The following is a 27,038-nucleotide window of genomic DNA, read 5'->3' as shown; positions in this document are numbered from 1 at the left end:
TATATATATATATATATATATATATATTGCATATACTTATTGATTCCGTCGTCATCGGAGACCTACTAAACTAATTCTGCCGCTTTAACGAAATAAAATAGCAATATACAAATATTTAAAAAAAATACATAAGTCTTACTTAAAAAGGATGCTAGATATAATTTCTATTATTTAAGCTTGTTCATTAACTCGACCGGTGTACAGTCATCCGCGCACCAGGTATTTCCTTGATTTCTGGAACTGCTCAGATATGCGGCTACTGTCACGTCCGGTCCTGTCGCATCCTGCCTTTCATCATCCTTAGGTGTACACGCACAAAGAGTAGAATCTCACTCCTGAGTCCCCAATGCGTTAGATTCACATGGTGTTAGCTTCCTTAATATAACAGACCAGTTCAACTGAACGTTAACGAAGCTCGTTCATTGCCAGTTTTGGGTTTCTTTAATTTCCATTGAATCGGCACGTCAAATCTGTTTTAGAGTTTATGACGTATACGACGAGGCAATATGATGAATATCAATCAATGATAGTCCTCCATTATTTTCATATGATGTGAAGGTTATCGCACGCATTACGTTTAATTAAGTTTACGTAATTAAGACAGCTGGATGCTCATTTGACTTTTATGAGCTCCGTGCTATTCATTCCGCTTTGCGCATGCGCGTTGCATTTGAAATTGTTGCACTTTAGAGGCGCGCATGCGCGATTTGAATTACGAAATGGTGTCTTAAGGACACAATGCCAATCGTGAATATGGAATTACGGATGCATTGTGTTCCGGTGACTTTCTAATGGACTGTAATCAAGTGGATATAATGTGTTTCTATGATACGGTAGGCTTGTGTGAAAATTATGCCATTACTGTGTCAATTCATTCTTACAAGCATCTAATAATTTGACAATTAATCATTTCTATCACAAATATGCTATCAAACTTACTATTAATAATCACGTAGTTGTTCAGGGAACGCATGCACGTTACGCACGTGTTAACCGTACTATTTAATGTAGCCTTAATACATAGTTAATTAAGCATCGTTTATTATTTAACTTGTACAATCATTATTTTTAACTTTATTTTAAATAACGAAGAGACAATAATATTTTACGTTATTCGCCGTTCTATTTACGTGTATTCTTCAGCTGTCAATTCCGAGTTGTTTCTCTTGTCTACCGTTATAATAAGAAAATGACGGTAATTGCCGAGTAAAATCGTAATTGCAAATTTATACGAGAGGCGCATCAACGCTGCTGATGATGATAATAGATCCCAGTCGATGCTCCTGGAAATGTTATACAGAAGTCGAAGGTCAGTGAGTCAGCGTCACGTAAAATCGTCACGAAGAAGATACGTACCCCCATAAATAACACAGATGTTACCATAGATTCTGGGCCAGATGAAGATTTTTAAACCCCCTTTAGAAAATTGATTAAGACTCCCGATAGGGATATACCTAACCTACAGGTATACACTAACGTAATGACCGGTTTTGATTGTCAGCGACAAATCGAAACATTTCCTAGTACGGGTAAAGTTCTTAATATCGAATGGTCATTCATCGACTATCAATACTTAGTATAACATTATATAACAATCAGATGATTTTATCAATCCTTATAAATATTTGAAAGTTGTAATCGAGAGCAATAATGTATAAAATATATAAAAAATCGTTTCGTTCGTTTTTGGCATTTATGTTAAAAAGTGGCAATGATTTACTGCTTGATCGCACCATAATGACACTCGGCTCTGTCACTATCAATGGCAAAGCTTATGGTATCGCTAGCGATGAGAGAAGACGAGCTGGCCTGGATGCCTTTTTTCGTGGTGTACCGTTACCATAGAATAACTTAGTTCTACGATCAAGCCAGTCGCTTTCGTCTGTCTGGCTTAGCGTGTAGCCAATAAGCCCATTCGGTGTGTACAACCATACCAACTGACTTACTGGAAGAAGAGCATAGTAAAGTACGAAAGTCGCGACAAGTGTTCAGTCTTGGCGCACGCTTGGTTCGCTCAACAACAACGTGATACAAGCGAGTAAACGTGACTCAAAGTAAGGATAAAGTGCTGAGAAACTTGAGTAAAGATATTTGAAATAGTGTTTTATCTTGAGAAATTTTAAGAAAAAAAAAAAATGTCAAAATTAAGGCTGGTGCTTATTGGACTGATTGTGACGGCCTTGGCGGTGAGTGTAGATATATTTTTAATAGCTTTAAATCGACAGTGAATGATTGGAGTCAAAAGATTGAAAATTGAAATTGAATTTTATTATAGATTCATCATGCAGATTGCAAAGGAAAGGACACGAAGAAAATTGCTTTACAGAGCAAAGAGACTAACGTCGTTAACTTCGTACGACTTATTGTGATGCGATTAGTCTTTGGCGTGGCATCGGCCATGGGACTTGGTGAAAATTTGTCTGGTGTCCTGGGTGGAATTTTTGTACCGCCGGGTACCGAGGAATATGACGACTATGGAGACGACGATTATGCTCCTGGACTTTTTTAAGGACAACTTCGTTACTGACTTAAGGTTGCCAGTTAATAGTTGCCGTTTGTTGCGTATTGGCGATTAGGACGATTCCAATTTAATGAAAAATCAAATTTCAATTGTGATTTAGCTTTGGATTTTCTATATCAATTGTTTTTACCAGTGTTTCATGTGTAAAGACTTTTCCGTCAAACTTGTCTAGTCGCTTTAGTTGAATCTGCGGATGCGGAATCGCTCGAAATCGCTTATCAACCTGCAACCTTTTTATCAATTAAAATTCGCGATGATCGTATTTGCGACATCACGATTACATGCGGCACTTATAATAGTACTAAAAATTGATAAACTTATAATCTAATGTGCGATGCAGTAATTGTGACAACATTTTTAGCATTCAATGATAAAATGTATAAATTATATAAATTGGACAAAAGTGACATTTACAATTGAGTTTAAAAACCCATGCATAGTTTCTGCATCGCACTGTGGATTATGAACAATTTTTTATGTGACATTAAAAGTATTATGATCTGATACAGGTACCTTCATTTTGTAGATAATTATAGTCGATATTTATTTGTATTTATTTATTTATTTGTCTATTAATAATCGCCCAACTGATCAAACTATTCTAGATATACAATTAATGAAATCCTTTTATACTAATTATTGTTAATATATTTGTATTATAGCACGTAAAAAAATAGACTAATCTCATAAAAGAGGTCTTCATTTTCATAGAGATTATACGCATTCTTTGTACAAAAGTGTTCTTGGAATTTTTCTTTTGTAAAAACCAGTCAGAGCTCAAATAAAGCGTATAAGGAAATAACTTTCTTTCAATCACGTTAACTGCCTTTCCGTTAGTTCTATAAGATTTGAATATACTATTTGAACACGTACCAACACTCCGTTAACGGTTCTTCAGACGAGTACTAATTGCATGCCAAAACCAATATGGAGTATCTGTGTCAAATCGTGGTGGGACTTTCATCGTCAATGACGCTTGAATTCTTAACGGCCAATGATTTTCCACGCCCAAACGCGTATCAAGTACACATAACAAGTTTATTAAGTATCAATCGTAGAACAGCTCTCTAATCACTGTCTTAAAAAATATCTAAAATTATAAAATTGTTTCAATTAATTGACGAGCAAAAAAGGCTCAAACTTTATATATAATTTTAAATGATTTTACCATATATATACACATATTTCATAATATATTGTGACATTACAATAGTAGTGTTCGCAGGATATTTAAAAAATGTACAAAATTTTTATCTCGTAAAATAAAGTGTCAAGAATCCTGTGCTATTTAAATTAATTATTTCTTACTAATCGTAATCACTGCTATCGCAATCAGTACTGGATTTTTTCAAGTCTGTATAACAGCCTATTTTCTTTCTAATTAAATCTCCCCATAAAATATTTGTATTGCATAACGGACATGTACCTTCGATTGGTAAGATCATATCGTCCGTGCTAAATTTTTCAGCGAGACATACAATGTGGGATATGAGAAAACAACCAGGTTTCACGCACGTTAATTTCTCATTTGATCCGACGAATTTTCCACAAATAGAACATAAAATCGATTCGAGATCGTCCAATAGATCTTTTCTTTCTAGCGCGTTCTTTTTTTTACTTTTCTTACCGATCTTCCGGGACACAACCTTGCTATAACTGATAGGCATATGCAAAGGCGGTGACACTTGCATGGAATATTCATTAGCAAATTCAGAATCCAGCCATCGTATTGTTAAAGGTAAACGACACCAAGGGCCAATCTTCAGCATCTCATTTAACACAGAAATTCGATAATCAAATGTTTTCTGTTTGCTTTTCTTTTTTGGAACATGGCGAAGACGTCGGCTAACATCAGAATGCTGCCAGGCCCACTCGAACTGTAATAATAACGTTAAAAATAATTATCTGAAGTAAACGTTCCAGTATTAGATCCTTGTACCAATTTCCTACCACCCATAGAAAATTATATTTTCATCTCTCTAGTACATGTGTAGCTCCCAGTATTGATACAAGAGTCCGGTACTAGGACGCTTACCTGATTTGCCAAACAGAAGGTAATGTTTTATTGTACTTACTTTTAGTGCAGAAATATCATTTGGAAATCCATGAACTATCAGCACCATAGTCCTGCAATTTAGGGAACTCAAATAGTAAGAGGAGCGCCACCATCGCATCACCGTTAGGAAGTGACTACGTGAGTCATAATTAAATTCCACTGAATACGGGACTCCAGAAACGAACAGGTTTTGAGGTTATATATTACCATGGACCCTTGTTACTAGTTCTCCAGGCTCCGCCGAATTTTGCACCAGCATTATGTTGCTTGATTCTTCGTTTCGCGTCTACTGTATATCCGATATACGTTCGACCTTTGTATTTTGGATTTTTACAGTATAGTAAATACACCCCGAAAAAATGCTCCACCTCATCCACATCTTCCATGACTTCTCACATCTCTTAAAATTGTACAATGTAACGGATGGAGAGAAAGCATACGAGAAACGCCACAATGTTTTGATAACCTACCATGAAAAATATTTTTATGTCAATTTAATACATGACTTTTACTGGAGTAATGTGGCTATTAAAGTTTACTCTAAAAATGATTAAGGGACAGTTAAAATAAATGAAGCACAGTTTTTACCCTCCACAGTGTATTTGGTGACCTAAATTACAATGAAAATATTAGATATAACATCGATGTACGAGACACTTTTTTTCTTTATCTTCAAATACGTTACTTAATAACTATATAAGATACACATATCGTATAAGTGTGATGTAATAGTATGACCTCGTAGTAGTTTCGACTCGTCGGCTCTAACAAACAACATTTAATATGACTTTTGTTTTTTTTTTCAATTTGTTTTATACACGTAGAATACAATAACGACATTGACAATAATATATTAATATATATATAATAATATATATATAATATACATAATACACATTAATCCGATTTAATCGCAAGTGTTTACACATTAATAAGTTGCAATTTGAGTTTCGCGTTTAATCTGCTTACAACGATTGGAGTTTTCTTTTTCACATCATTTTAATAATTAACGGAACCATTCGTCAGTCTGAATCTATCGTGATCGTTACGCAACGAATTTCTGTCCAATTCTTATGTTTCGCGATGATTGCCACATAACGTATATTCCATAGTTACTTATGTTAAATGGTGTAGCCAGCTCAATCAATTCTCAACCGGTAGAACAGAGTGGCGAGTGTGGAAATTAAAAATTCAATGAATTTCCTATCACTTTTGATATTTTCGTTTCATTTTTATCTGCCATGATTCTCTTATTATTTTACGGAAAAATTGATTTCTGGTTTAACGATTTTCGATAATCGCAAAAGAAACGAAGGATCTTGGCAAGATGATTCGTTGACGATCAGATCCGATTGAATGTGATCTAGGGATGAATAATTAATTTTCATCGATCACACGAATCGTCGTTTTTTCAAAAATCTCTATTTCTCCTCCACTCCTCGTCACAGAAACCTTCTTTTGCTTCTCTTGTCTTAATTCCTTCCGATTATAAAGTAGGAACATTAGAAGAGATCACATGATCAGGATTGATTGATCTAATTCGCGCGCAAAGATCGAGACCACTCGTTGTAAATTGCAACAACGGATTTCATGTAAAATCAATCACCTGTTGACTTTTTTTTGTTTCCCTAATTTTTCTTCTTCTTCCTCATCTTCTAATACTTCCTCATCCCCCTCTGTAGATTCTTACACTCAAAATCTTATTAAAAACGTGTTTCTTCCTTATCATTATGTTTTCTCACTTCTCCTATCACGACGATTGATGGATCTTGGGTGAATGACGACCGAGGTTTGCGTTGGATTTTTCAATTTCTTGAAAAAATTATGTGACACGGAAGGAGAAACAAAGACTTATATCTTGAAAATTTAGTATGCGTGGTTCGCAACGAAGAGTCCGGCGTCGCCTGCAGCTCCCACGACGCCACCTGCATATTTTCCAAGAGCGGCATCGCTGTTGGCCTGTGTAAAGAAAAAACAAAAATGTAAAATAAGTACTATGTGAATAGGTCGTGGATCAGATAATTTTGACTCTAAGTGAATATATGTAGTTACTTATTCCCTGCAAATTGATTATATAAATAATATTTTACAAACCTGTTCTTAGCAAACATGATTTTTTCATTTTATCAATACTTAATGGACCATTAACATAACATAAATATAAGTGAGATACAATAGTTCATAGTGTACGTTTATGCATAATATGTCAACAATGACGTTAATAAGAAATTTGATTAAGCAGTTTACAGCGTGGTCATGCAACAGAAAATATTAAATGAAGCAATAAAAACATTGATTGACTTTCAAGATCAGATACCCATATAGAGCACAATAAATAAATTAGCTATCAGATTTCATGTTAAATAAACTACAATGACATTAAACCTAGCCATTGTCATTCAATGTTGATAACTATTTTGAATAATTCACAATAAAATTGGTAAGATCTCCATATTGCGTTTTCGTTTCTTTGAAAGTATTCAACCAACTTTTTTGTTACTTACGTCAGTTATTAGGAGATACAGATACAGTAAGTGTGAGGGAGAGAATGAAATAACAGTTTTTAGTAGGAGTGAGTTTTCACAAAATTTGAAATATTTCCAGCAGCACTGGAGTAGCTGCCAGCGACGTATTTGCCTTGACAAGCTGCTCCATTTGCCTAAATAATCAAAACAAAACGAAAAAATGGTGCATTTCTATGTACAACAAATTATCCAATACACTAATGGATGAACTTACAAGATATAATTAAAAATTATAACTCTGCCATAAGATTATAAAACAACACTGGTTACACTAGATAAAATCAAAATTCATTAATTAAAAATGAAGTATCATTAAAGCATACGAAAATTAACACAGACTACAGCAATAAGTATTAGAGTGAGCACTAATAGGAAAAAGCAAGTTACAATTATTTTATCATAAATAACTAATTGATTAACGGCTGTGCAATATCTAAGCGTATTTTAGAGAAAAAATAACGAGGATTGCTAAAGCAACACGAAACTAAAGAAGCTATAGAAACTAATTTGACATACCTTGGCTCTCTTGATAAGCTCCGCCTGACCAGCAGCGACCTGATCAGGCTTACCGCCCCATGCACGGATGGTAGAAGCCTGGAGAGCACGTCCGTAGCTGAAGGTCAGAGCCCAGGGTTTCTTTCCAGGGAACTTGTTAATGGCGTCCAGGTTAACGGATGCCTCTTCCTCGGATTGTCCTCCGCTGAGGAAGGTAACTCCAGTTACTGCTGGTGGTACAGTACGGGACAGAGCTGTCACGGTTGCCGCAGCAATTTCCTGAGGAGTAGCCTTTGGGGCACTTTGTCCAGGGGTTACCATGTTTGGCTTCAGGAGAGTTCCCTCGAGGTAGACGTTATGGTCGCTAAGAGCCTTTTGAAATTATAAATTATTAGTTATCTCATAAATAGTTTGTCAAATTCACACAAAGTACTTGTAAAGAAATGTAATATGACCATAAGATCAGTATCATTTTAAATGGCCATCTTCTTAAAATTTACAACATAAAATAGTCCCCTGAACGTAACACTGATTCAGCAGCCAAACTAATAGAAATGAAATATCCCATTTTACCTTGTAGACTGCTGCAAGGACTTCCTCGGTGACCTGTTGGCAACGTGCAAGATCATGATCACCATCGGGCAGGATCTCAGGCTCGACGATGGGAACGATTCTCGCGCTCTGGCAGATGGAAGCGTAACGTGCAAGGACATTGGCGTTCTCCAAAATAGCAAGCTTGCTGGGCTTGTCTTTGCCAATCTTTAACACGCATCTCCACTTGGCAAAGTCACATCCGTCCTTCTTGTACTGGACGCAACGAGCTTGGAGGTTATCCAGACCCTGGGTGGTGCATTCGTCATCGGTGCCGAAGAGAGGCACGACCCCAAGATCGACCTTGATGCCGGGGATGATGTTACGCTGCCTCAGCAACTCAACGAACGGCGTGCCATCATCAGCCTTCTGATAGAGGGTCTCGTGGTAGAGGATCACGCCGGAGATGTGCTGACTGATGACGTCCTGTCAGTAATATTAAAATTATGACAATACTTACATAAAATAATCTATGATTTGCCATAAAATTAATAAGTCCTGAATTATTACCTTATCAGTGGTGAACAAAAGCTGACGATAGGCACGACGATTATCTTCGGTGTTTTCGCAGTTGATGCTCTGAAGACGCTTTCCAATGGTGCCCGTGGACTCGTCAGCAGCCAAAATACCCTTGCCGGGAGCGACAATGGCTTCAGCAATCCTCTTCAGCTCCTGCTTAAGCTCGGGTTCAGCCTTTGTGTATGTATCAGCTGGCATTTTTCTGTGGATAATGCAACTTCTGTTACTAACCTCTTTTATAAGAAAAATGAGTATGTTTGAATTGCGACAGAATTAGCTAAATGTACTGACACACGATACGCATTGCTTTCTTACTTATATATGTGGATATTTTGTGGAAAACAGGAAGTTTAACCACTTAAAAAAATATATATGATTATCATATTATGGGGAATGAGCGTTTGCGGTGTTTGCTTCGAAAAATAACGATTTTGATAAAGTAACTTTGAATCTACCAATAGGATACGAATGTTAAACGTTCACGATTGATCAGCATGATAACCGATGACTGTTATAAGACATACAGATTAATCAAATTTTATTTTAATCTAACAATTAGAATAATCGACAGTATTAATCTATAAATTTATACATTGGCTTAAAATAACATATTTTTGAGACGTATTCGTCTTGACTAGATGCAAACAACAATACGTAACATTTGTCTGAGCGGAACCCTTCCAATTTTCAAAAATTTATTTGCCACGCTTGTCAGTGTATCGTAAAACCGGGAGTCAATCGACTAAGAAACTCAAAATATTCAGAATACAAATTTTTGGACCTTACCAGTTTCATCCACACGAACAGATTCCGAAAAAACAACTGAACTCCATAAATACCGCAAATCCGTAATTAATATTTTATATAACAATTATAATTTATTATAGCGCAAAGAATTCTCTGCCATCATAGCGTATCCACGCAATGACTAGCATTTCTTAAATATACTTCAGCTTTAAGTATTATATTATATCGCGGAGGAAACGCGAAAGTTCTAAAGTGGCGGTATAATAAAACACATACGGATAATATGTAATAATTAAGAATACAAAAATTAACGCGTGCAACTAGCTGTGCATAAGTAACACTGATACACCGAATTAACGATAAGTAAAGGCAAGAAGAGAAAGAGAAAGAGAGAGAGAGAGAGAGAGATTATCAAAGCCACCGCCTAATTAATAAAAAATGGCAGGGCCCTGAATCCCGTTCCGACTACATTTTTTCAATGATGCCGAAGCGAGTACCTCCTAACGCGAGAGATGGCACCGAACTGGTGCAGTGCCGTAACAACCGAGGGTCTCAGCTACGTCGAGGAGAGGGCTAGCCGCAATGCAGCACGCGCAGACGTTCTGAGCTTGGCTGATCAACCGTCTGCGCACCCCTAGGATGACCTGAAACGTCAGGACGAGCGCACTGGGTACCGTAACTTTGGATTATAACATTTCCTGGTCTTCCGGATGTTAGGATAAATTATAGCCAACAGGAAGCACCGAAATGAGTATCTATCATGTAAATGGATTCAAAGAGAAACGTGATGTTCATTGAGTGTGGAAAATTTAATCAAATAAGAATGCAAGTATTACTCGATTACGGCATATCTGTATGATTGCTTTAATCCAGGACTTTTATGCCCTATCGTATTTACCATGGCTCTCCACCTTGGAAGCTTACCTATTTTTATCATTCAAATTGCTTGCTCTGTATAAGTTGCATGTATATATACTCTATCGAGTGATTAGTTTGTTTATCATGTAAAGTTAGGTATCAATATATTACACTGTGATAAAGGAAGGAATTAATGTTAGAATTAATTTTTTTTTTCAAACTTCACTTAGATATCTTGTTATTGGCTCAGAAACCTTTTGGATTAACCTGTGCAATAAATTGGCTATGTACGAACGTTAATGGAGCTTCGTCACTAATTTTAAAAGAAATTATTTGATTTACGAAGTTAGACGTAGGAAAATATTGAGACTCGTGAGAGAGCATAACTAATTTCAGCCTTAACCATTTGTCAACATAGTAAGGTCATTTTGGACTGTTTGTAGAGAGTTGCTAGTGAGTACAGTGAGAATTTTTTATGTATAATTCGTGGTTGTCTTCGTTTCAAAGTTTCAGCTGTTACGTCCCGATCGATCATAAAAACGTACGCAATATGCATGAAACAGTAAGGTGTTTAGGAAACGTTTAACCTCACTTTCCTTTAGTGCTCTATTTTTATTTTGGTTCAGCGATGTTTACAGACACGGACGTGACAACGAGTATTTGTCTGCGCCACTGCTATGCCTATTGAATTTTTTATTATTGCCAATTGAGCGTAAAAATTACTATAGGATGTATTCCGAAATTTACTGACAATACTATAAAAGTAATTACATCTCTCTTAGATGCGTACGGATGAATAAGGACACAGCGTTGGTCACAGGGTCACAGTACTGGCAGTAATATTCAGAACATACCTATAGTCGCATAACACGTAACTGTTAAGTGAATCGACCTTGACTATTCAAATTCATTTCAAATTTTATACTGTTGATCTTTTCGGATGGACTTTTTTATCATTTGAGTTTGGCGCCGTAACAATAAATCTTGAACCAATTTGATTGGTAAATCAAGCAATATAGAACCTTCGAAATAACAAATGTCGTCTTATGTCAAGGACTTGTATAGGGTGCATGAGCCTGGCACGTGACTCAAACTGCTGTCAACTTATGTTAGACTAAAAATAGAATGTCGTAAGTTCAGAGAGATTTCTAAGGTGTCATTTTGATTAGAGACCGTTATAAGACAATGACGAAAAATATTGTTAACATAAATGGAAGCTGTATAGTTAAAGTGGCTTTAAATCACAAAAAAAAAACGGCAAGACAGAATAATATCGTGGTGCAGTGAAGCAGAAGTTACTCCCCAGAAAGAACTTTTTATATAGCAAATACTGCTACTTCTTATTCAATCCATTGTAGGATGTGTGTGAAGAGGAACTCAAAAAGAATATGAACGCTAAGATCAATTCTAAACTATGTACGACTTTTGAAAGAAGTACGACCTGTTTCTTATAGATAGGAGTTCTATTCCTTTCGTGAATAAATATTACATGCCACTCTCAAAAATATTTGCTACGTAACAATATCATCATGGAACCAAGCTTTGATCAGAGATTTATACATTTTATAATTTTCATGCTCCATATTGTTTAAGCATAGTTGTAAAAAGTTAAAAAAATTAATTCCAACTGTCTGGATTAAAAAAACGGTGGGAGTAATTTTTTAAAAAGCCGAAATCTATCACGTCAAATTAACGCAACAAGTATCTTTGTATTGTGCCATTTAGGTTATTTTCACTACGTATACCTCAGAAACGGGACTATTGATCTTTTAGATTGATAAGTTATAGCATCCTTACGTTAAGAAATAACTACAATTCTACGCATTTTTTAGGGTCGATACACGCTGAATGTTTGGCAGGTACAGTAAAGCAGAGGAACAGACTGAGAAATACACATGCGCGAGTTTTAATATTGTTCAAATCTTTAACCCTGTATGTCAATGAAGTACGTGCGTATCGCGTAGATACATATGCGTCTCTAGATTGATTACCAAATATTAAAATGCATGTCAAAAAAATCTGGGACGTAACTTTGACTGTGACAAATATTGCAGACTGTTACGTATATTTGTGTCAGTTTAGTTTATCCAGCTGACGGTCAATACACTGAAATAATGTTCAACCTTTCGTCCTATTGCGCATGCGCGTACTGTTCTCCCATAATATTTAAAAGGTAGGACGTCAGCGTCATGTGGCGAAAGAGTCAGTAGACTCGCGGAGCTTGTGTTATACGAGTGTGATGTGCTCGTATTCAGCTCTTCTGAAGCAATTTCTTGTTTCTTTCCTTGTGTTATTTGTTAATATTTATCTAAAACTCTTTTTTATTATATCTTTGGAAATGTATATGCTTGTTCAGTTTGAATGACGCAGAACGCAGTTTGACTCCGTTTCGAACGGGAAAGTTATCAAGTGATTTTTCTTGGTGTGGCACTGGTAAACCGCCAAGGAGGCATTCTTGTCGTAACGTATGTTGAAATGGGCGTGAAATTTTTGGATGCAAAAAATAGATGTTGTGTACTACCATCGACTGGTCGTTATATATATAATGTCTTCAGGATTGTACATAAACTGTCGTTCTTGAATTTATTGGCGTCGTTGCAAGTTAATTCTTGCATAATCCTCTTCTCTGATAACTCTTTGAACTCCTTAACTGAATGGAATTTTACACAATCAGTAGATAAACGTTTATGACGTTCTATTTCCTTTTATTGTTTAAAGTAAATGATGTGAATATGACGTTGTACAGAATTCCAAGTTTACTATAGCGTATCTGGAAACTTCTACTACGTTAGTGAATAGAGACGAAAGAATCCTTGGCAGTTGCAATATGTTCTCGTCTATTGAAATAAGGGTAGACCTCATAAAGAAATTGGGGTGCTGTATAAAAGACAGCAGGGTAACGGACTCTCTGGTTTTCTTTGATCCGTCCACCATTATTGCAATTCATATTCATTTTATTATTACTTACAATTATTAAACTAATAATTACTGAATATATTTATATTTTGAAATCTCAGAGGTACTCCAAAATTTAAATGCAGTCATTTTCATCAAGTAAAAGAGCCGCAGAGTTAAAGTTGAATTAACAAGTGACACTTTACCGCCAAAAACGCCATAAATCCGCACCAAGAATCCAATTCGAAAAAAAAATACATGAAAATGTGCAAGTATTCCTATCTGATACGTATCTCCTCGTGAAGCATGAGTGTCAACTAAATGTCAGTCAAGGTCGATTCAAGAATCCGAGCAAGATCACTACACTCCCTCAGGAAGTATTGATAATTTGAAAAACAATCATCTCTACGTAAAAATCATGATAAACACCGCCATACTTATTTGTTTATTGAAGTGATAGATTAACTTACGTGCTGTGAAAATTATTTGTGTTGAAGAGAATACGGCCGGCGCAGATGTATCGCTGACTAGATGGAAAGCGACTGAACGACCGAGCAACTCGAAGTCTAAAATACAGTCGCGTCTGCGCACAGAGTGGCTACTTCGTGGCTCTCAACTCCTTTATCAAGGTTCCAGCTATCGCGTTAAACCCAGCTCAACAGTACCGTATACATAAGAGGGTCTCTCAGTACCCAGAAATTATTACCAGATACTGTATACATTGATTATGTCTTATAGATTACTTGGAATCAGTATTAGCTTCATTGATGCTTACTGTCCTGAATATCAGACGTTAATTTGGTTATCATAAATTTTTTTTAAGAATTTTATTTAAAGTAAATTATAGACAAATTATGCTCCTATTGTATTTTATCATATTTATTTTTATCTTACTTCATTTGTCGGTACCATAGTCGTTCAATTTTAGACTAATTTCTATCATAAGTATATAGCGTTTGATATACGTTTTATAGGAATACTGTGAAATGTAATTTTCACGGAAATTGTGAAATGCCATGAAATAACTGACACTTTTATAAAAGTTGCATTAGATTAAAATTGATTTTTTAAATCTATTACTATGTTTGAGACGCGCTAAGAAATATTGTTAATTATATATCTTTTTTGGTTTAAGAATTAAATTCATTTAATTTTCAATTTTTAAATTACAATAGTACAATATTTTTCAGATGATTGCGCCGTTGAGACGCCCCTGAACTACACCGCGTGGCACTCCATTCATTGGTCGAAATGGGAGAGTATGACGACATATCGACCAGTAAACGCGCAACCCTTGACGGAAACTTTCGTCGCGATGCTCACGTATACCCTGGGAACCGCTTGTTGAGAACCATCGCTGTGGAGGTCAATCAAGGGCACCTTGTTTGACTTTCATCACGATCATTGACTGAGCTTTTCACTGCTAAGGTTATATTAGAATCTCAATGGTTTAACTCATTGCACACTAATCTTGGAGCTCCAGAGACAGTAGTTTACTTGCAGGTGCATCGTAGTTTTTCTGATTGGGCTTTTTAAACAGTTTTCCGTGAAAGCACTTCTAGGGAATATTTTTAAAGACGATGTTAGAAGTTCCCTTTTAAATGCCGATTTTAAGTAGCGTTCTCCTTAGGTCTAATTTCGTTATTATCCAAACATCGCTGACTATTGTATTTTCAATGTCATATATACTGGCGACATGTTCATTAGTGCTAGACTAATTTTCCAAATAGTATATCGTGTTACGACTAAAAATATTGAAACCGGATATTTTGATTTTATTTTTGTCAGCTTTTACGATATTTCATAAGTCAAACAATTGTATGTCATAACGACATTTTTGAAGTGAAGAAATATAATGTATAATGATGTTTATTGATGGTTCTATTTTTGTAATTTATCTCGACGTAATGAACTTTGATTGTCACAATTTACAATTTTAATGAATCAACAATAACTATAGTTCAAAGATTGTTGTAATCATCAAGGGGGCCAATATTCAAGACGTTTTACTATATGTCAACGTAGTATTATCAACACTGAATTAATTTATGTTACGTTCACTGATTAGTTTCACAAGCCTCCATGACACTGAATTGAGATAAAAGAAAGATTATTATTTATAATACGACCGGCGTAGATACGTAGATGTGTATTGCATAAAAAAATAGCTAAAAAACTTTGGCAATTGATTTTGTCCTTATCTGTCAATCGATTTTAATAAGAGTTCAGATGACCTGTCAGGTGATGTTCAGTTAACCTGATAATATTTTTTATAATCAGCTGAGTCATAGAGTATTTTATAATGATCAGTGCCTGTCACTAAAAAGCTTCACGATGAGAGATCTTGATGAAATTGAAAAGTAGTATGTTCTCGTTATATTATGTTTTCTGTACTTTTTAAACATTTTTCTATATCCTCAACTGGCAATGTGCCTTGAGCTGCAGCCGACGAAATTTCTGCACGTTTCAAAAATATTTCTTGAGCTTCAGTAGTCATTCCTGAATCACCCTGCCATACTTTTATTGCTTCGTTCTATATCAAACAGAGGACTAATAATTAGCCCTCCCTCCCTAAATCAACTGAAAATTTAAAAAACCCTAGGTCAATTCGAAAAATTCTATACAGCACACCTGAAGGGCTCGACCAAAGCAGAAAGTGAGAGTCCATGGTTTTACTGCTTCATATTGATTAATTGCATTTAAATTCAACGTAGTTTCCTCATCCGTTTGTCCTCCACTAAGAAATGCAATCATAGGCACTGCAGCTGGTACAGTTCTTTGTAGAGCCGATACTGTGCTCTCTGCAATGATCTGCAATAATTATCATTCTGCAATACTGAATTTTGTTTTATTATAAGTAATGTATTTAAAATTACTTGTGGCTTGCAATATCTTGCATGATCAAGTCCTGCCAAGACCATTGAAGGTTTCAGGATAATCCCTTCGAGATAGACACGATGTTCATTAAGTGTCCTGAAGAGAATTGACAGCATCTCTTCGTGAACCTGGCGTGACCGATTTATCCCATGTTCTCCTTGATTCAATATTTCAGGCTCAATAATCGGTACCAATCTTGCACTTTGGCTGATACTAGCATACCTGAAATGTACGAATAGGTACGAGGAAAAAGACCAGTGCATTATTCTGTCATTAGAAACAATGGCTACCTTGCAAGGACATTGGCATTTGTTAACATTGCTAAATACGATGGCTGAGAATCAGAAATAGAAAAAGTGCATCGCCATTTTGTAAAATGGCAACCATCCTTCTTGTATTGGATGCATCTTTCCTGTAGTTCATCCAAACCCTGTGTGGTTGTTTCATTATCAGTTCCAAAGAGATTGACCAGTCCTTTATCGACTTTGACACCAGGAATCAAATTCTTTTGTCGAACAAATTCAATGAATTCTACATCGTCTGATGTCTTTTGATATACAGTTTCATGATGCAGAATGACACTGCTTATGCACTTATTCAGGCGAGTCTGTATTTATAAAACAAATTATGCAGCCAGATGTAATTTAAGATAAGCTGTATTCTGATTATGATTTGTATTGGTGATTCATAATCGTCTTCTGGAAATTATTTTTATTATATGACAGAAAGCAGGTGGACCTTGTCAGTTGATAATAACATTTGTCGATAATCTCGACGAATGCTTTCTGTACTTGTTATGTCCATTTCTTGAAATTTTTTATCTAAAGTGGCTGGTGACTCGTCGACAGCGAGTATTCCTTTTCCTGGGGATTTCATAGCTTCCACAATCTTTTTCAATTCCAAACAAAGTGCTGGTTCCAAATTTTTATACCTCACAAATGCATCTGTGGACTGTGAATTGAAGATTAAGTGCAATGCTGATAATTCTTGACCTGGGGTCAAGTAGACGGATATCTTATATGGTCCAAATCTTTGTAAATAATTTTTTCTTTAAACATCCTGATAAACTTATGTGATTTCACTTTTTTAAATCTTAACCATAAAGAGTAGAATACAAGTTACTCTCATATCAGTAATGTTCGGTCATTGTACACTTTGTTATTGAGTTTAGGCGAGTTTCGTTATTATAGGGTCAGTGCAGGGTCAGTCTTATCAATGGTAAGAAATTTTCCATTGATACTTCATGGTCTCTTAAAGAACAAACCTTGTTCATTCGATAACTATTGTTATTTATGGATTTTATGAATAATCGCATAAGAAATAATAAATAAAGTTATATATGAAAAGGTAACCAAACGTGCCTAGATACGTTACTTTTTCTTTACATTGGCATCTTCCGCCCATCCTAGCCATCTTTATTAGTATTGATGCTACTGATGATTTTTTATCCTTATAAAATCTTGCTAAATTTTTACATTGCAGTCTTCAAACATTAAAAAAAATATTCAATCTTTTTTTATGTCCATTATGATTTGAGGGTTTAAAACAAATAACATGCGTTGTTTAGAAGGTTATGTAATTTTCATATTACATTGAATATAATACAATATGAATTTTCTGGTTTAAGTAAAAATGATGATGACTTAAATAAATATTCTGTTGAAAATGGAAATATTTTTAGTAGGGCCAGTAATGACTTGAAAGTCTTGTCTGCCATCTTGGGGAGTAACCGGTTGATTACATCTTCATGCGGGTTCGAATTAATTTGAAACTTGTGATTTTTAAACCTAAACGCGTGCTGAAGATAAGTAATTTTTATACGTATAAATAATTTCGAACAGTATTCCAAAAACATGTGATTTCAAAATGACTTATATAAAATCTTATTTGAGTTTACTGAAAAAGTGAATATTGTTAGTTGTTGCTACATGTACTATTAGCAATAATCAATTAAATTGAAGAGTTCCTGTTTTGATACCAATAAAGTAAATCAAGATTGAAATTTCAATCATATTATTGTATATAATATGTCGATGTAATTGTCTCATAACCTATAAGGGAGATAAGAGAAATCTTAATTCATAGAAATCATTGTTGATATAAAGAATGAACGACAGTGTAAGACGTAAGTCACGGTCCAAGGATCGTGGTATTAAAACACCTAAAAAGAAAAAACTCCGGAAATCAAGTACATCATCTACCAGTTCAAGTGACTCTGATGTCTCTGTAAAAAGAAGAAATGCATGCAGCAAAGATAAAAGAAAGAAATCCAAACGTTCTAGTACTTCCTCCAGTAGTTCTAGTTCTCCTGACACTGCACATGATAGATCATCAAAGGATAGAGGTACAAGATCAAAGACGAAGGAAAAATCAAAAGAGCGAACTAATGGAACAGATATGAAGAGGACATTTTCAGATCGTAAACCATATGGATGGCAGAATCGATACCATGATAAGTCATACACAAGGAATACATATTTTTCAAGATACTCCCAAAATTTTGAAAGGTCAAGAGGTAGAAATCGCTGGAATAGAAATTATAGAGATCAAGATCCAAGAGCTAGTAACAGGAGTAGAGACTATTCATATAAATCTAGCCAAACGAGAGAAAATTATATTAATGTTAGGAAAACACCAAAAGATCCAACTGATGAAAATACAAATGCAATATCAAAAAACGTGCAAGGAGGATCTCTTACAAATTCACATCCTTGTTCTTCTATAGACAATGATATAATTTCAAAGAAATCAAAGAAACAAGGAAGAAGTCGTTCCTCTTCAACCTCATCCAGCTCCAATACAGACGTCAGTAGTAGCAGCAGCAGTAGTAGTAATTCAAGTAGCAGTAGTAGTAGTACTTCAGAAGATGAGAAACTGCGCAAAAAGCGAAAGAAGTTAGCAAAGAAACTAAAGAAAGCTAAGAAAAAGCGAAGGAAGAAGAAAGACAAGATAAAAAAATTAAAAAAGAAAATGAAGCTTGCAGCCAAAGAGAAAAAGGCTAAAAACGTTAAAAAGGTTGTTACACATTCTGAGGATAGGCTATTAAAGGACATTCCACATGATATTCCAGACCGTGCTAGAGCAATGGCACCGATGACTAAGGAAGAGTGGGAAAAAAGACAGAGTGTGGTACGACGAGTCTATGATGAGGAAACTGGCAGGCACAGGTGAACTGTTTAGTAATAAAATTAGTTAAATTATTCCAGTCCTTCTTGCACAAGTATAAAATCTATTCTTTTATCATCAGACTAATCAAAGGCGACGGTGAGGTCCTGGAGGAGATCGTCAGCCGGGACAGGCACAAAGAAATCAATCGGCAAGCGACACGCGGCGATGGCGAATATTTTCAGACTCAATTGAAAATGAATAAATAACCATGTGATTAAGCCGATAAGCTTATTTTCCTATGTAATAAAGTAAACAAATATGTTCTCATAATCGACAGTTTATTGTCTATCTTGGTACTTTGTTTTACCTTATACAAGTTTGGCCGCAGTCATCTATGAAACCGACACGCATTTCCATTCAAGAGCTTTTATGTGCCCCATATTAGCATATATAGATTTCAAATATTTTTTTTAAAAGAAAGACTGCACGAATTGTGCAATGTGATAATAAAGAAAAGTATAGATGTATATGTACATATAAATATACATGTATACGCAAACAGACCGTATACGACACATGAATTCATAATTACAAAGATATAAGAATACACATTGCAATAGCAACGTAGCTGATTCTGTAGTGTTGCAAATCCAAATTTCTTTGCAATTATGAAATCAGCTTTTTTTTCTTTATATACGTATGTACAAATTATTTTACAAGATTGCTATCCTGTTGTTTAAACTTTCAAGGAAATCGAATCTTTACACCCTGATCACGTTCCCTTAAGAACTAGTGAAAAAATCGCGACGAGGACATATACAATAGGTTTTACATGTATAAAATGTTCATTACACATAAAAAGGTAAACGCATCGAAAAATCGATAAGGTAATAAAAAGAAAATCAAATAAAAAGGGATATATCCTGTGTGTGAGCAATGTGGAAAAAAGTTATGCGTGTGTGCATGAACGTATACAAATGGTAAAAATTCTTTTCCATATAACTTGGTGGGCGAACCTTTAAAACAATTGTATAAAATAAGTTGTATGACCGTCTCTATATATTGGAACATCTGTTATAGGAGTACGGCATAAAGGGCAGGAACGTTCTCTATCTAACCACGTCAGTACACAACCCTCGCAAAAGATGTGTTTACAGTGAAGACGTACAGGCATTGTAAATTCCTCAAGACAGATAGCGCAGACACCACCGGACGTCATAAGCTGTTCTTTTGATGGAGAAACTCCTAATTTCTAAAAAAAATTACAAATAGTGGGAATATGAGGTGGAAAGATATCATTAAACAATGAACCCTTAAGAAACATTGTTCACAAACGTACCACATTTTGAAATATTTTCCAGGCGGCTGTACGGAACAATTTAGCACGTGACACAATATCTCCACTTTTAGATGTAGAATACACAACAGTTAAACATATGCTTATCACACTTTCTGGTCCTTTATATGAATCAAACAAGTAATACAGCCATGGCTGTATGGGAGCTAAGGAACGGTACAGCTGTGATGTTGCTTCTATCATAAGGTAATATTTCCCCTTGAAAAAAAAACATTGTTTCCATATTACGGAATATTTCAGTTATAATTATTTGACTTACCCTTTTCTGGAATCCCAGTACCCCTGCTGGCAAGCAATTGAGAATTACTTTGAACACTATAGTGATGAGTTTTAACATAATGTCACGAATAGCAACAGTCCATAGGAGCTCCCATACTGTATGTGGTTCTGCATATGGTATTAATTTGTATATGTAGTCATCGTCCATAAAATATATTAGGACTATGCAACAACCAATGAAGCATAAAATACGAAGAAGTGCCAACTGACTTCTGTGTTGTCGTTTGGCTACTTCACGTTTAAACAAATCATTTACGTAAATGAAAGCAAAGAGAAGAGCTAGTAGATTTAATATTCGCGATAGCTGATCGTAAATGACTTTGCTAAGTAGCATCAACAGGAAGGGAACATATTTCTCAATGACTTCAAGCATTGCCCGTGCTTCTCCACTGAGCCTAAGCGTACTTGGTTGTCCTTCATCAGCATTGTTGTTGTTACTCTGATTTTCTGCATTAGCAGCTTCCCGAATGTTGTTCAGAAAATTATCTGTAGCTGTTGTGTGATGGTAATTATAATGAAGATGATCGTTAGTGGAGTCTTGATTAATATTGATTGTACTGGTTGATGGTTGATTATCAAGATTTATCACATAACTATCTGAACCTTGCTGTGGTGTAATACTTTGCTCTTGCCTTTGAATATTCAACCAGGATGTTAAAGAGATGCCAGGATTCTATAAACAAAGAGAATGCAAAATGGAGTAAAAAAGATGGTGGGAATTATAAAGAATTTATATATTATTAACTTATTTACAATTCGTGCATGCTCAAGCAACGGTCTTATTTCTTCAATAGCCGTGGATATATTGTTTGCAAAGTTTCTTGAATGCTCTGCAGTTCTACCAGTTAAATTTATACCACCAATATTAATTGTTGTTGGTGGCGCTTGAAGTGGCTGTGATGAATGTGTCATTAGCAATCCAGATGGATGTCTCATGGTATTTATACTTATACGCTGCGGTGTGCCTATGTTTTGTGGTATTTCAGCTTCTCTGGTAGGTATATCAGCCATTGCTAACCTGTTTAAAGTTTAGCCTTCTTATTACTTTAACTGCTGTTTATCAGAAGAGCTTAATAAAATCTGTTGCAATTTTATAATAAAGATGCATTACAAAAGTATAACTAAATAATTTACAAAACTAATTGTTCAATAAAGAAAAGCAATAGATATATTTCAATATGTACAAAATATTGGTAACTAAATACTTTTAGTATAAATTTTTTTTTATTAATTCTTCAATTTATCCTGAGGCATGTAATTGTAAAGTTTAAATATAAATATATAAAAAATTACGTTAATTTTTAGTAATAAATGTGAATTGACATAAATGACTGTAATTAGTCCATATCTATACATTTAAATATAATTTCCAAAAATATTAATGGTACTTACCGCGAAATGATAACTTGATTATTATATTACGCTTTATATTTCAATAAAATCACTATAATTCCACTCATGGATATATTTGATAAACAGCGATGGCTTCGATATTAAATTTGGAAGCCTTGTAAAATGTGAACACACCTGGTGATTATTCACGAGACATTGGTAAAAACGAATGTTTATAATATATTTGACATAAAAAGATATATCACGCCATACTCTTACAAATAACTTATCCTGTCTTAATTGGTCGTTTTTGGACGCCCGTACAGTTTACACTTTGCATGATAAATAGTGATAAATAAACATGAAACGTCTACAAATGCAAATCCACCCCAAGGAAACTATCGTAATGAATTTAGCTGATTATGTAACAGTATAACCACCAATAACCACTCTTTTAAATTCCCTAGAAGAAATTCAAACACAAATCTGGTACCCGCGCCAATGCCGCCAATGCATTTGTGCGACTGCAACAAAATATTGACCCCCTGTATGTGATAGAGGAGGCTCCCTAGAGGGTGTTATGCTATTCTTTTGTGTAAAATTATTTAAAGGGCCAATCAGTGATGGCTAATAAAGAGCGTGAAGTGGATTTATATCGGCACACTTCTGTGAGATATCTGGGTAATGGTAGACAGCTTGACAATGCCTGTCATAGCACTATATAATTGCTTTTCAAATATTTTCATGGTACGTTTTGCATTGAGGTGCACGTACAGATTTAGAAATTAAAGACTTATTCACTCCATGAAGTGCTGAAAAGTGTATTTTTTGAAAGTGTCAAACGTCATTTATTTCTGTTTGACGTATAGGATATGCAAACGAAGTAGGTGAGGCCTTCAGGAGTATCGTACCAAAGTCAATAGTATGGCTAAGCTACATTATATCCAGTGGCTACGTTCTGGCTGACACTCTAGACAAGGGGTGGAAAGTTCATCAGGTATATTTGATATTAAATAATTACTTAAATGAATGAAAAATAAGCAACCTTTATTAAGTGTTATATTTTCTCTTTCAGAAAGACTCTTCACCGTTGAAAAATAAACGAATGCTTTTATCTGTGTCAGATACACTTCTCTGGCAGGGCTTTGCTTCTGTTATAATACCGGGACTGACCATAAATAGGATATGTGCTGGAGTTCGGTACGCACAAACGTTCAAAAAAGGTCCTATAGGTAAAAGTCCATGGGTCTGTACAATTATTGGCCTAATCTCCATTCCATTTATAATACATCCTATTGACGTGGGTGTAGAAAAAGCCATGAATGCCACTTACAGAAACTGGACTGGATATCATCCCCACAAGGAGCTCGATTGATGTAAAAATCAATAGAAAATTGAATGAAAGTAGTACAATCTTAATGCTCCCCAAGTAAAAAGCAATTTAATTTTCCTGGATTGTTATAAATTATATAAAATATAAACATGTTATTTAATACATATTAAAGTGCTTACTACTTTAATAGAAATATAAATCTTTATCGATTATCCACAATTGTATATCTTCCTTTGTATTTTTCAGTACGCCTTTACTTTCAAACGATAAGTAGAACAAATTCTTCTGTATCTGCTCAGTCGATACAACAGCGTGCCAAGTAGATTCAACCGGACACTAATGGGGAGAGTCAAAAAGTAGTCAGACAGAATGAAGTTTTATAAGGTGCTATAGCGTGAACTCAGTAGATCATCGTCACCTCAGCGATAAGTTAAGTACACTTGCGTGTTAAACGCACATAACAATCATTATAACATCTAGGTAACTCCTGCACGCATGTCTGACACGAGCAAAGTCTTCCCAACTGGTTAATGTCAGGAGCTTGGGCGGATACCTAACCATTTCTGATAACTGTAGTGTTGATCTCAAACGCAGTGCGAGAATGACAATCTACAAGGAACGATTCTGGCAAGTGATCCAGATTTGAGTTTTGCTATTGATAGAAAACAACCTAAGTAAGCAATGTCGGTACAACCCTTGTGCGCGAAGCTTTAAAGGATGGTACAGTGCGCTGCAATGGCGGCCTTAAAGCAATCGAGGTAAACGAGAGTAAATGCGATAAATTTTATAAAATATCAGTTGCTATAAATATTCAGAATCTGTCTGATACATTTCTGTATATTTTAATAATACAAGCAATCTATTGCATATTGTAAGATATTTCTATATACTTTGTAAAAAGAAAGAAATAGGTCTGCAATGATTCTTCTAAGTAAATAGAGTTCGATGTGGATAAAGAATGAGTAAATAAAAAAATAGATCCATAGAAAAAGGAAAGAAACTAAAGTACCGACACACGCCTCTCGCCTGTTCTCATGGTTGGGTTAATTATTTTTTTTACCGGCTCTCATTACTTTTTGTTGTTGATATTGTTCGTTTTTTCTTGTCTGCTGGTTCGGGAGCCCCACGTGTTTACCGGGAAACAGGACGATCCATCGACCATCGCCTTCGGGCGTCTATCGCGCCTATACACGTCCTTGCTGCTCTCTTTTGAAAATCTATTCTATTTATTTCTTTCTTTATCTTTTTCTTTCTTGTCTATCGCTCTTTCACGTCCAGTCACGAGACACGCCCCTCACTGCGGTTCACCAACGGTGAGAAACAGTGTTCCTCTTAAGTCGGGGTTTCGTTTTGTCCTCCGTTGTTTAAATTTTCATTTTTTTTTTTCGTTATGGTTTTTTCATACTCATCTTTTATTTCTCATGGTCTCTCGCACTCGGGCGGGCTTTGACGGCCGACATTGTCTTGGCCAGGAAATGGCACTTTTTGCCAATATCATTTAGTCACTAGAAAGGATTTTTGCGTGGGTTAACAGCGTTAGATGAAAGGCGGTCCGATATTTATTTTACAATTGAACAAACTGTGCGGTAATGCTCCTTTCTTTTTATTTACTTTTCCAAGAAAAAACAAGCACGTGTCTTAGAAACTTTGCCAGTAGGTCCATAGGTATGGGTAAACGAATTTTTTCTATTGCCGATTAAATATTCACATGAAAAAGGTAATAATCGAAATAAGTATTTATGTGCTTTCATATAAAAAAAAAGTCTAATGTTAAAGTATAACAAGACTTTATGCGCACTTAGAAAGTCTCAAACCATGTAGAAAACAATTAAAGACTATTCATCCTTCCAACCAAAATATCCTGTCTCTATAGTTGGTTAAACAAACGATAGAAACTGCCCAAATCATGAACAGTCGTCAAATAACTTGGATGAATCCATAAACGAAGGAAACACCTTGAAAAAATTGAAGCTAAGCCATTTGAGTAAATTTAAAATAAAATCAACCTAAAAATTCGTAAGTCTCCTACAGCATGTCAATAATGCCAGACCACGTCGAAATTGACGACTGAAAATTATACCAGAACGAATAAGGGCGTCTGAAAATAAACATAAAATGTCCAAGAATAAAACAAGAGCATCGTACTATTTAGCAATTGTGTAAAATCAGCAGTCGTAAGCGGTCAGCCCGCGAGAATCCTGAAACCTGTGGCATTCCGACGACTCTCGACAGGATGGGATCAATAGGCCGAGAGATAGACGTAAGAGAGGAGCCTATTTCGTGGAGCAGCCAGGAACAGTGGCGACGGTGGTGGCAGTGGCGGCTTCCGTGGTGGTTCTGCGCGCCGTTCGAAATCCGCAGCCATTCTGCGGCCATGTCTGGTTCCATAGAGGGTTGGAAACGCCCTCTCCTTGGTATCATGTCCAATGAACGTTAAGCAGTCAGGGTAGTGCACCATGGGCGGAGTCAAGAGAAGTAACCGTGAGGCGGTTACTCCTGTAGGCCCAAAGTGTAGTGGGGTCTGTATCCGCAGGTGCAGCCAGTTGGCTGGCGAACTCGAAGCGAGCGTGCTCCGGGATTGCTGCGTTCTCGACTGCTCCGAGTTGCTCTCAGCCACGGAGAAGCCGGCCAGTCGCGTGTATTTCTCGGTCTCACCATCGTCGGCGACCTCACCTCTTCTTTCTGTGATACAAAAATTGTGGACGACCGTTCGAAAACAGTTTGACATTGAAATAAGTGTCGGAGGAGTGTTTAATCGAACAGAGAATATTTTTAAAAACTGTATAAGGATATAGTGTTGTTTATAAGCTGTCTAAGACCCTGAAGATGTTACTCTAGTGATCGGTGACGTCTTACACTCTGGATGAAAGTACCTGTGCGACGTATTTTAAGAAACCACTAGCAATATAAATAAGAATGACGAAAATCGCGGTAAAAGCGAGCACGGATATCGATACGTGCTCAGAATGACGTATAAAACCCGTACGCGGGTACGAATTTTATTTTGAAATTTTATCAGGGACCCTCCAGGACGGTGTTATTGGTAATCACTTGATAAAATCAGTGGCGAGATAGGCCAAAGATAAGGGAGTGGTCCACGCTCGAATTCGCCGGTACCGTCGGCATTAAGTAACGCAACAGCGTGGGGAAGCGAAATGCGAGTGTCGTGTGTTATTCGATTTTAAATTAGAAAAAATTATACCTGGAAAGATCAGAAGGTCGGGAGTAAATTAAAAAGGTGCGGAACGTGACCGAAGGTTGTGGAGTAGGTGGGGTAGCTACCCCTTAAAAAATAGTCGCAGCGATCAGAACAAGTTGAGAATCAGTGTAACGATAAACCTGGGTCAAAAGTGAGAAGTGCAAATTACACAGGAAGTTTGGGATAATACAGTAAAAGTGGGTGCACTGGGGCCCTCGGGACCGTTCGGCCGCTACGGGCCAGTTGAAGGTGGGCCTCCTGGTGGTTCTGGGCCCGCTGAAGGTGTAGGGATAGGGGCGGCCGCAGCCGCGGCTGGGGAGGTGGAGGGCTACGGGGGCACCGGAAG

The 27,038-nt window shown here is 36.0% G+C and overlaps 8 protein-coding genes across 15 annotated transcripts in view; 4 read left to right on the top strand and 4 right to left on the bottom strand.

The window, feature by feature from the left end:
* The first annotated feature begins 1,901 nt into the window (after positions 1-1,901).
* Positions 1,902-3,320, top strand: LOC107266810. The gene is made up of 2 exons (XM_015737686.2): positions 1,902-2,186; positions 2,276-3,320. The coding sequence occupies exons 1-2, from the start codon at positions 2,136-2,138 to the stop codon at positions 2,507-2,509; spliced, it is 285 nt and encodes a 94-aa protein (XP_015593172.1). The 5' UTR covers positions 1,902-2,135; the 3' UTR covers positions 2,510-3,320.
* Positions 3,064-5,199, bottom strand: LOC107266806 (structure-specific endonuclease subunit slx1). 4 transcript variants are annotated; one of them, XM_025084016.1, is made up of 4 exons: positions 5,048-5,199; positions 4,785-4,977; positions 4,597-4,648; positions 3,064-4,398 (listed from the first exon to the last, which is right to left on the bottom strand). In XM_025084016.1, the coding sequence occupies exons 2-4, from the start codon at positions 4,961-4,963 to the stop codon at positions 3,829-3,831; spliced, it is 801 nt and encodes a 266-aa protein (XP_024939784.1). In that variant the 5' UTR covers positions 4,964-4,977; positions 5,048-5,199; the 3' UTR covers positions 3,064-3,828. The 4 variants fall into 4 exon arrangements, with proteins under 4 accessions (XP_024939784.1, XP_015593166.1, XP_015593167.1 ...); XM_015737680.2 differs by having other exon boundaries at positions 3,064-3,611; positions 3,948-4,398; positions 4,785-5,105; XM_015737681.2 differs by having other exon boundaries at positions 3,064-3,611; positions 4,149-4,398; positions 4,785-5,105.
* On the bottom strand, positions 5,159-13,815 carry LOC107266804 (fructose-bisphosphate aldolase). Of its 3 annotated transcripts, none has more exons than XR_001537485.2 (6): positions 13,678-13,815; positions 8,699-8,909; positions 8,171-8,614; positions 7,619-7,969; positions 7,082-7,236; positions 5,159-6,536 (listed from the first exon to the last, which is right to left on the bottom strand). XR_001537485.2 is itself a non-coding variant. In XM_015737677.2 (5 exons), exons 2-5 carry the CDS (start codon positions 8,903-8,905, stop codon positions 6,444-6,446), a joined length of 1,095 nt encoding a protein of 364 aa, XP_015593163.1. In that variant the 5' UTR covers positions 8,906-8,909; positions 13,678-13,815; the 3' UTR covers positions 5,159-6,443. The 3 variants fall into 3 exon arrangements, 1 of the variants encoding a protein (XP_015593163.1); XR_001537486.1 differs by lacking the exon at positions 13,678-13,815 and adding an exon at positions 9,494-9,945; XM_015737677.2 differs by lacking the exon at positions 7,082-7,236.
* A 1,783-nt stretch (positions 13,816-15,598) lies between these two features.
* Positions 15,599-17,591, bottom strand: LOC107266808 (fructose-bisphosphate aldolase-like). Of its 2 annotated transcripts, none has more exons than XM_025084015.1 (5): positions 17,459-17,591; positions 16,823-17,035; positions 16,375-16,691; positions 16,084-16,306; positions 15,599-16,018 (listed from the first exon to the last, which is right to left on the bottom strand). In XM_025084015.1, the coding sequence occupies exons 1-5, from the start codon at positions 17,495-17,497 to the stop codon at positions 15,806-15,808; spliced, it is 1,005 nt and encodes a 334-aa protein (XP_024939783.1). In that variant the 5' UTR covers positions 17,498-17,591; the 3' UTR covers positions 15,599-15,805. The 2 variants fall into 2 exon arrangements, 1 of the variants encoding a protein (XP_024939783.1); XR_003059430.1 differs by having other exon boundaries at positions 15,600-15,740; positions 15,839-16,306.
* Positions 17,592-17,786: 195 nt separating this feature from the next.
* On the top strand, positions 17,787-19,522 carry LOC107266803 (ADP-ribosylation factor-like protein 6-interacting protein 4). The gene is made up of 2 exons (XM_015737676.2): positions 17,787-19,251; positions 19,332-19,522. Exons 1-2 carry the CDS (start codon positions 18,191-18,193, stop codon positions 19,456-19,458), a joined length of 1,188 nt encoding a protein of 395 aa, XP_015593162.1. The 5' UTR covers positions 17,787-18,190; the 3' UTR covers positions 19,459-19,522.
* Positions 19,514-22,573, bottom strand: LOC107266802 (RING finger and transmembrane domain-containing protein 2). Of its 2 annotated transcripts, XM_015737675.2 has the most exons (6): positions 22,440-22,573; positions 22,221-22,355; positions 21,582-21,846; positions 20,809-21,501; positions 20,532-20,747; positions 19,514-20,444 (listed from the first exon to the last, which is right to left on the bottom strand). In XM_015737675.2, exons 3-6 carry the CDS (start codon positions 21,837-21,839, stop codon positions 20,211-20,213), a joined length of 1,401 nt encoding a protein of 466 aa, XP_015593161.1. In that variant the 5' UTR covers positions 21,840-21,846; positions 22,221-22,355; positions 22,440-22,573; the 3' UTR covers positions 19,514-20,210. The 2 variants fall into 2 exon arrangements, with proteins under 2 accessions (XP_015593161.1, XP_015593160.1); XM_015737674.2 differs by having other exon boundaries at positions 22,221-22,536.
* Positions 22,574-22,665: 92 nt separating this feature from the next.
* On the top strand, positions 22,666-23,705 carry LOC107266799 (mitochondrial fission process protein 1). Its single transcript, XM_015737669.2, has 3 exons — positions 22,666-22,841; positions 23,030-23,157; positions 23,236-23,705. Exons 1-3 carry the CDS (start codon positions 22,784-22,786, stop codon positions 23,533-23,535), a joined length of 486 nt encoding a protein of 161 aa, XP_015593155.1. The 5' UTR covers positions 22,666-22,783; the 3' UTR covers positions 23,536-23,705.
* A 147-nt stretch (positions 23,706-23,852) lies between these two features.
* Positions 23,853-27,038, top strand: part of LOC107266983 (LIM/homeobox protein Lhx1) — a 13,510-nt gene continuing 10,324 nt past the window's right edge. Inside the window, exon 1 of the mRNA XM_025084013.1 lies at positions 23,853-24,251. The gene's annotated coding sequence lies outside the window, so the exon portion shown is untranslated. The remainder of the gene's footprint in view (positions 24,252-27,038) is intronic.

Source organism: Cephus cinctus, unplaced genomic scaffold (genome assembly GCF_000341935.2).
Source record: "Cephus cinctus unplaced genomic scaffold, Ccin1 Ccin1_scaffold0330, whole genome shotgun sequence".
In the NCBI taxonomy this organism is placed as follows: Eukaryota; Metazoa; Arthropoda; class Insecta; order Hymenoptera; family Cephidae; genus Cephus; species Cephus cinctus.
The sequence above is the reverse complement of the archived record's forward strand: the minus strand, read 5'-3'. Positions and strand labels throughout refer to the sequence as shown.

Excerpts from the sequence above, each read along its gene's own strand:
- LOC107266804 (XM_015737677.2), bottom strand. The coding sequence starts at position 8,905 with ATGCCAGCTGATACATACACAAAGGCTGAACCCGAGCTTAAGCAGGAG. Across the intron at positions 7,970-8,170 it reads TCCTTGCAGCAGTCTACAAG|GCTCTTAGCGACCATAACGT; the intron begins GTAAAATGGGAT and ends TAATTTCAAAAG. Across the intron at positions 6,537-7,618 it reads AGCTTATCAAGAGAGCCAAG|GCCAACAGCGATGCCGCTCT; the intron begins GTATGTCAAATT and ends TTCTTTACACAG.
- LOC107266806 (XM_025084016.1), bottom strand. The coding sequence starts at position 4,963 with ATGGAAGATGTGGATGAGGTGGAGCATTTTTTCGGGGTGTATTTACTA. Across the intron at positions 4,649-4,784 it reads ACTAGTAACAAGGGTCCATG|GACTATGGTGCTGATAGTTC; the intron begins GTAATATATAAC and ends CCTAAATTGCAG. Across the intron at positions 4,399-4,596 it reads ATGATATTTCTGCACTAAAA|TTCGAGTGGGCCTGGCAGCA; the intron begins GTAAGTACAATA and ends TTATTATTACAG.
- LOC107266803 (XM_015737676.2), top strand. The coding sequence starts at position 18,191 with ATGAACGACAGTGTAAGACGTAAGTCACGGTCCAAGGATCGTGGTATT. Across the intron at positions 19,252-19,331 it reads GAGGAAACTGGCAGGCACAG|ACTAATCAAAGGCGACGGTG; the intron begins GTGAACTGTTTA and ends TTTTATCATCAG.
- LOC107266808 (XM_025084015.1), bottom strand. The coding sequence starts at position 17,497 with ATGGCTAGGATGGGCGGAAGATGCCAATGTAAAGAAAAA. Across the intron at positions 16,307-16,374 it reads AATGCCAATGTCCTTGCAAG|GTATGCTAGTATCAGCCAAA; the intron begins GTAGCCATTGTT and ends CGTACATTTCAG. Across the intron at positions 16,019-16,083 it reads CAAGATATTGCAAGCCACAA|ATCATTGCAGAGAGCACAGT; the intron begins GTAATTTTAAAT and ends TAATTATTGCAG.
- LOC107266810 (XM_015737686.2), top strand. The coding sequence starts at position 2,136 with ATGTCAAAATTAAGGCTGGTGCTTATTGGACTGATTGTGACGGCCTTG. Across the intron at positions 2,187-2,275 it reads TGATTGTGACGGCCTTGGCG|ATTCATCATGCAGATTGCAA; the intron begins GTGAGTGTAGAT and ends ATTTTATTATAG.
- LOC107266802 (XM_015737675.2), bottom strand. The coding sequence starts at position 21,839 with ATGGCTGATATACCTACCAGAGAAGCTGAAATACCACAAAACATAGGC. Across the intron at positions 20,748-20,808 it reads TACTGGGATTCCAGAAAAGG|GGGAAATATTACCTTATGAT; the intron begins GTAAGTCAAATA and ends TTTTTTTTCAAG. Across the intron at positions 20,445-20,531 it reads GGAAAATATTTCAAAATGTG|AAATTAGGAGTTTCTCCATC; the intron begins GTACGTTTGTGA and ends AATTTTTTTTAG.
- LOC107266799 (XM_015737669.2), top strand. The coding sequence starts at position 22,784 with ATGGCTAATAAAGAGCGTGAAGTGGATTTATATCGGCACACTTCTGTG. Across the intron at positions 22,842-23,029 it reads CACTTCTGTGAGATATCTGG|GATATGCAAACGAAGTAGGT; the intron begins GTAATGGTAGAC and ends TTTGACGTATAG. Across the intron at positions 23,158-23,235 it reads AGGGGTGGAAAGTTCATCAG|AAAGACTCTTCACCGTTGAA; the intron begins GTATATTTGATA and ends TTTCTCTTTCAG.